This window comes from Penaeus vannamei, chromosome 5 (genome assembly GCF_042767895.1).
Source record: "Penaeus vannamei isolate JL-2024 chromosome 5, ASM4276789v1, whole genome shotgun sequence".
In the NCBI taxonomy this organism is placed as follows: domain Eukaryota; kingdom Metazoa; phylum Arthropoda; class Malacostraca; order Decapoda; family Penaeidae; genus Penaeus; species Penaeus vannamei.
In genome coordinates, this window is record NC_091553.1 from 4086380 (window position 1) to 4093879 (window position 7500).

The 7500-nt window shown below is 51.2% G+C and overlaps 1 protein-coding gene across 1 annotated transcript in view; it reads left to right on the top strand.

The window, feature by feature from the left end:
* The window catches only part of LOC113803229 (sodium-dependent proline transporter), a 15677-nt gene extending 14951 nt beyond the window's left edge, over nt 1-726 (top strand). Inside the window, exon 14 of the mRNA XM_070121737.1 lies at nt 491-726. Within this exon, the coding sequence (XP_069977838.1) occupies nt 491-598 (108 nt within the window). The 3' untranslated portion in view covers nt 599-726. The remainder of the gene's footprint in view (nt 1-490) is intronic.
* Nucleotides 727-7500: the final 6774 nt, after the last annotated feature.

Below are 7500 nucleotides of genomic sequence, written 5' to 3' on the forward strand. Positions count from 1 at the left end.
TTTCATAGAATATCTATGATTTTTTAATACAATATCCATGATTTTTTAATACAATATCCATGATTTTTTAATATATTTATGATTTTTTAATACAATATCCATGATTTTTTAAATACAATATCCATGATTTTTTAAATAGAATATCCATGATTTTTTAATACAATCATGATTTTTTTAATACAATATCCATGATTTTTTAATACAATATCCATGATTTTTTAAATAGAATATCCATGATATTTTAATACAATCATGATTTTTTTAATACAATATCCATGATTTTTTAAATACAATACCCATGATTTTTTAATACAATCATGATTTTTTAATACAATACCCATGATTTTTTAATACAATCATGATTTTTTTAATACAATACCCATGATTTTTCAATACAATATCCATGATTTAGCTATCTTTGTCTGTGTACACGTGTGTCTGTATATGTAACGATCACACCTGTGGGAGAACCTGACACGTATTGTTCCAGGGGGCGGCGACCCCCTGGGGACCAAAAGCGCCGAGGGACAGGGCAGCGTGGGAGCGGTTCTGCGCTGAGCGTCCGGTGCGGCGCAGGTTCTTCCACCGGAGGTTCTAGAAGATGTGAACCTCTCCCGCTGATCCTTCGAGAAATGGATCCTTTGGTCCGTTGAACCTTTCTGGAACCTACTGGAAGATGAGTCTCGAAATTTCGAAAATATATATATAAATAAAAAGTAAAATACATCGTGTGTCTACCTCCTAAAAGAGAACCCCCCCCCCCCCTCTCAGCCCTCAGTTAAGTTGTATTTGTTTTGGGGTTGAGACCTTGTTGTATTTTTTGGTTATTTTGGATAAGGGGAATCTGCATATGGAATATAATTAAGGTAATGTGTCTCCTGAGTGCGTCTTATCTTTTTGATTATTTCATTTGCGTAAAACCCGATGTTATAATTGTGAATTTCTCATTTATTGTTTTTTTTCTTCTTTCTTTCTTTCTTTCTTTTTTGTATATTCAGTTAGCCCCAGAAAGTCAGTTAATTTTCATAAATATTTTATTCTAAGTGTGTTAATTCAATAAATTTGTGATTGTGTTATGTGATACTTGCTTTTCGTTCAAATGCCAATAATATTACCCACAGACACATGTAGAAATAATATAAAGGGTCTTGTGACTAAGAAAACGTACGTAAGAGGATGAAAATAGTTGATCGTTCGGGAAAGGTGAAACATTTTGAAACTAAGAGAAAAAGAGGGTTTTGTAAAGGAAAGGAGACCGTATATATAGGTGCCATAGGGGTGGAGAAAATGGATGAATGAATAGAAAACGTGACGCCGACGCAGGCTATGTCAAGGTCGCATAGTATGCCAGTGTTGCCAACCCGTGAGCTTTGTTTACTTCGTGAAGATTGCTTATTATGAGATTTATTATCAGTTTATCGGGGCCAAAGTCCCGAACACATGCACGAACACTGCACACACACATAGCTTTCAGTCGGTTCATTCACTCTTGATAATGCTGCGTTGGGAATTCTTCATCTTGCTCGTCCAAACAACTTGTCCAGGACCAGCAGGACCATTCACTATTTTATCATACCGGTGTCTTTATTTTACACGCTGTATAGGTTGTGTAACTCCTTTGGTGCATATTTAACTTACCTGTAACTGACAAACACAAAAATATCCTCTGATTACATCAATAAAGGGTCATAAAATTACCCATCAATATCTTGTGGTTACCTGCAACTGTCAATGTTTACATACAAAATCTATTGTGACGTCATCTCGTCCTGCTGAGATGGACGAGATGGACAACTTCTCCAGGACGAGAAAGTAGAGGCTCCGAACGATCAAAACACCTCGTCCAACTGGTCTGGACAAGCAGAGAGAGGAGTTCCGAACGCAGTATAAGCACTTCTCTAATACTATTAAAACAGTGATACTTTGGCTGCAGACGTCCATAATGTGTTGTTGGCAGCGCTTGCTTTAGTTTGTACATGATTCGGGGAAGGGAAAGGATCGGGCAGAGATATTTTTAATAATCAAAGCTGAGAAAGACACTGCATATGAGCATCGCCCATAGATGGTGCTGCAGTAGCCCTGTCCAAAACGATCTATAAATGTGTGTGCCCATATATATATATATGCATATGAAGATATATATACATACATATATATATATATATATATATATATATATATATATATATGCATATGAAGATATATATATATACATATATAGATAAATATATATATATATATATATATATATATATATATATATATATATATATATATGTGTGTGTGTGTGTGTGTAAGATAAATACACACATATAAATATATATATCTATATAAAGATATATATACATGTGTGTGTGTGTGTGTGTGTGTGTGTGTGTGTGTGTGTGTGTATACAAGGATATATATATATATATATATATATATATATATATATATATATATATATATATATATATAAAGATAAATACACATATAAATATATATATCTATATAAAGATATATACATATATTAAGAGAAATGTTTATATAGATACATATACACACACACACACACACACACACATATATATATATATATATATATATATATATATATGTATATATGTATATATATATATATACATATATTAAGATATATGTATGTATATATGGAAATATATATTTTTTTATTCATATATCCCACCACATCACCACTCATTTCTCCTGGACACAGTCAACCTGCCATCTCTCCAGCAAACATTCACCTTAGGAAGTCCCTCTGCCAGTCACCCTCCCCCTCAGTGCCACCATCCCCCCTCAGGTGCCACCCTCCCCCCTCAGTGCCACCCTCCCCCTCAGTGCCACCCTCCCCCTCAGTGCCACCCTCCCCCTCAGTGCCACCCTCCCCTCAGTGCCACCCTCCCCCTCAGTGCCACCCTCCCCCTCAGTGCCACCCTCCCCCTCAGTGCCACCCTCCCCCTCAGGTGCCACCCTCCCCCTCAGTGCCACCCTCCCCTCTCAGTGCCACCCTCCCCCTCAGTGCCACCCTCCCCCCTCAGTGCCACCCTCCCCCTCAGTGCCACCCTCCCCCTCAGTTCCACCCTCCCCCTCAAGTGCCACCCTCCTCCCTCAGTGCCATCCCCTCCCCCTCAGTGCCACCCTCCCCCTCAGTGCCACCCTCCCCCTCAGTGCCACCCTCCCCCTCAGTGCCACCCTCCCCCTCAGTGCCACCCTCCCCCTCAGTGCCACCCTCCCCCTCAGTTGCCACCCTCCCACCCCTCAGTGCCACCCTCCCCCTCAGTGCCACCCTCCCCCTCAGTGCCCACCCTCCCCCTCAGTGCCACCCTCCCCCTCAGTGCCACCCTCCCCCTCAGTGCCACCCTCCCCTCAGTGCCACCCTCCCCCTCAGTGCCTTCCTCCCCCTCAGTGCCACCCTCCCCCTCAGTGCCACCCTCCCCCTCAGTGCCACCCCTCCCCCTCCCAGTGCCATGCCCCTCCCCCTCAGGTATGTCACCCTCCCCCTCCTCCAGTGCCACCCTCCCCCTCAGTTGCCACCCTCCCCCTCAGTGCCACCCTCCCCCTCAGTGCCACCCTCCCCCTCAGTGCCACCCCTCCCCCTCAGTGCCACCCTCCCCCTCAGTGCCACCCTCCCCCTCAGTGCCACCCTCCCCCTCAGTGCCACCCCCCCTCAGTGCCACCCTCCCCCCCCTCAGTGCCACCCTCCCTTCAGTGCCTTCCTCCCCCTCAGTTGCCACCCTCCCCCTCAGTGCCTTACCCTCCCCCTCAGTGCCACCCTCCCCCTCAGTGCCACCCTCCCCCTCAGTGTCATCCTCCCCCTCAGTGCCACCCTCCCCCCTCAGTGCCCACCCCCCTCCAGTGCCACCCCCCTCAGTGCCACCCTCCCCCTCAGTGCCACCCTCCCCCTCAGTGCCACCCTCCCCTCAGTGCCACCCTCCCCCTCAGTGCCACCCTCCCCCTCAGTGCCACCCTCCCCCTCAGTGCCTTCCTCTTCAAGTGCCACCCCCCTCAGTGCCACCCTCCCCCTCAGTGCCACCCTCCCCTCAGTGCCACCCTCCCCCTCAGTGCCACCCTCCCCCTCAGTGCCACCCTCCCCCTCAGTGCCACCCTCCCCTCAGTGCCACCCTCCCCTCAGTGCCTTCCTCCCCCTCAGTGCCACCCTCCCCCTCAGTGCCACCCCTCCCCCTCAGTGCCACCCTCCCCCTCAGTGTCACCCTCCCCCTCAGTGCCACCCTCCCCCTCAGTGCCACCCTCCCCCTCAGTGCCACCCCCCTCAGTGCCACCCCCCTCAGTGCCACCCTCCACTCAGTGCCTTCCATCCACCCTCAGTGCCACCATCCCCCCTCAGTGCCACCCTCCCCCTCAGTGCCACCCTCCCCCTCAGTGCCACCCTCCCCCTCAGTGCCACCCTCCCCCTCAAGTGCCACCCTCCCCCTCAAAGTGTCATCCTCCCCCTCAGTGCCACCCTCCCCTCAGTGCCACCCCCCCTCAGTGCCACCCTCTCCCTCAGTGCCACCCTCCTCCCTCAGTGTCATCACTCCCCCTCAGGTGCCACCCTCCCCTCAGTGCCACCCACTCCCCCTCAGTTCCACCCTCCCCCTCAGTGCCACCCTCCCCCTCAGTGCCACCCTACCCCTCAGTGCCCACCCTACCCCTCAGTGCCACCCTCCCCCTCAGTGCCACCCTCTCCTCAGTGCCTTCCTCCCCCTCAGTGCCACCCTCCCCCTCAGTGCCACCCCTCCCCCTCAGTGCCACCCTCCCCCTCAGTGCCACCCTCCCCCTCAAGTGCCACCCTCCCCTCAGTGCCCCACCCTCCCCTCAGTGCCTTCCTCCCCCCTCGAGTGCCTTTCTCCCCCTCAGTGCCACCCCTCCCCCTCAGTGCCACCCTCCCCCTCAGTGTCACCATCCCCCTCAGTGCCACCCTTCCCCCTCAGTGCCACCCTCCCCCTCAGTGCCACCATCCCCCTCAGTGCCACCATCCCCCTCAGTGCCACCATCCCCCTCAGTGCCACCCTCCCCCTCAGTGCCACCCCTCCCCCTCAGTACCACCCCCCCCTCAGTGCCACCTTCCCCCTCAGTGCCACCCTCCCCCTCAGTGCCACCTTCTCCCTCAGTGCCACCCTCCCCCTCAGTGCCCACCTTCCCCCTCAGTACCACCCCCCCCCCTCAGTGCCACCCTTCCCCCTCAGTGCCACCCTCCCCCTCAGTGCCACCTTCCTCCCTCAGTGCCACCCATCCCCCTCAGTGCCACTCATCCCCCTCAGTGCCACCTTCTCCCCTCAGTGCCACCCTCCCCCTCAGTGCCACCCTCCCCCTCCCCCTCAGTGCCACCCTCCCCCTCAGTGCCACTCATCTCCCCTCAGTGCCACCTTCTCCCCTCAGTGCACCACCCTCCCCCTCAGTGCCACCCCCCCCTTCAGTGCCACCCTCCTCCCTCAGTGCCACCCCCCTCTCAGTGCGCCACCCTCCCCCCTCAGTGCCACCCTCCCCCTCAGTGCCACTCTCATCCCCCTCAGTGCCACCCTCCCCCTCAGTGCCACCCTCCCCCTCAGTGCCACTCATCCTCCCTCAGTGCCACCCTCCCCCTCAGTGCCACCCTCCCCCTCAGTGCCACCCTCCCCCCTCAGTGCCACCCCTCCCTCAGTGCCACCCTCCCCCTCAGTGCCACCCATCCCCATGCCACTCATCCCCCTCAGTGCCACCCTCTCCCCTCAGTGCCACCCTCCCCCTCAGTGCCACCCTCCCCCCCCTCAGTGCCACCCATCCCCCTCAGTGCCACCCTCCCCCGTCAGTGCCACTCTCTCCCCCCTCAGTGCCACTCCCCCCTTCAGTGCCACCCTCCCCCCTCAGTGCCACCCTCCCCCTCAGTGCCACCCTCCCCCTCAGTGCCACCCTCCCCCCTCAGTGCCACCCTCCTCCCTCAGTGCCACTCTCCCCCTCAGTTGCCACCCTCATCCCCCTCAGTGCCACCCTCCCCCCTCAGTGCCACCCTCCCATCCCCTCAGTGCCAGGCCCCTCCCTCAGTGCCACTCATCCCCCTCAGGTGCCACTCATCCCTCCTCAGTGCCACCCTCCCCCTCAGTGCCACCCTCCCCCTCAGTGCCACCCTCTCCCCTCAGAGTGCCACCCTCCCCCTCCAGTGCCACTCTCCCCCCTCAGTGCCACCCTCCCCTCAGTGCCACCCTCCTCCCCTCAGGTGCCACCCTCCCCCTCAGTGCCAGGCCCCCCCTCAGTGCCACTCATCCCCCTCAGTGCCACCACATCTCTCCTCAGTGCCACCCTCCCCCTCAGTGCCACCCTCCCCATGCCACTCATCCCCCTCAGTGCCACCTTCCTCCTCAGTGCCACCCTCCCCATGCCACTCATCCCCCTCAGTGCCACCTTCCTCCTCAGTGCCACCCTCCCCGTGCCACTCATCCCAATGCCCTCGACAAAGAGGCACTCGTAAGCGAAAGGAGTAATTGGACACCAAGCGAGTACCTTCTTAAATGCAATTAAGAATCAATGATGATAGAGTGGTAATGCCCAACATAATGATGTTTCCGCACACGATTATGGCCATGTATCTGCAAATGACTTTTATTTTACTTTCCCTTTCATTGTTGAGTTGGAGATATTTCATGAACGGGAGGTGTGAAATGAAAGGAAGCAGCATTTTAATCCGTTTTTTTTATAGATCTTCACCGGATGGAAAGTAGAAAGCCAATGAAAGCAAAATCGCTAAATGCAAATACAGATTTTATGGAAGTATGTAGACTTTGTTCGTTGGCAGGGCTGGACGTCTGGAATTTCCACCTGCGGTCACAAGAGATCACCACCGTGTACAACTTCCGTGGATATTGCAATGGTGATTTTGTTCATCCGTAAAATAATATGAATGTTTTTTTTTTTTTTTTTTTTTTTTTTTTTTTTTTTTTCCTTGATAATAAGACATCAAGTATGCAAATATAGATATTTCAGTTGTAATATATTTAAAAAAAACTCTAGAACTCCAGTCCCTTAATTGCTGGTTCGTGCAGGCTACCAGTTCGCTCAATATGGAACAGCTGTCCAGTTTCCAAGGTCATTTCAACCAGTCCAAAGATCAGCACGTGAGGTCAGGGTAGGTTAGGTTCGGGTTACATTCGTTTATAGGTTAGATAAAGTTGTTGTTTTTTCAGGTCAAGTTAGATGTTTACAATAACCTTTATGTTAGATTATGTTGGGTTGATTTAGGTTTGGTTAGTTCAGATTCGTTCAAGTGGATTGGAATAGTTTCTGTTAGGCGGTTTGTAATAATTAGTGTCGCCCTGGCAGACCATCCAACATGGAGTGATATACACTGAAATGTTTCATATTTTAAAGTGCAAAGAAGTGAACATAAATAAGAAAACTGTACTAACGTAACTGAACATACTATATTATGAATTTAAATATACCTATTCACACTGTTGATGTAATCTTCCAATTCGCTAACTAAATTGCGTATAAACAAACTTTATAACTATAACATCCTGTTTGTTT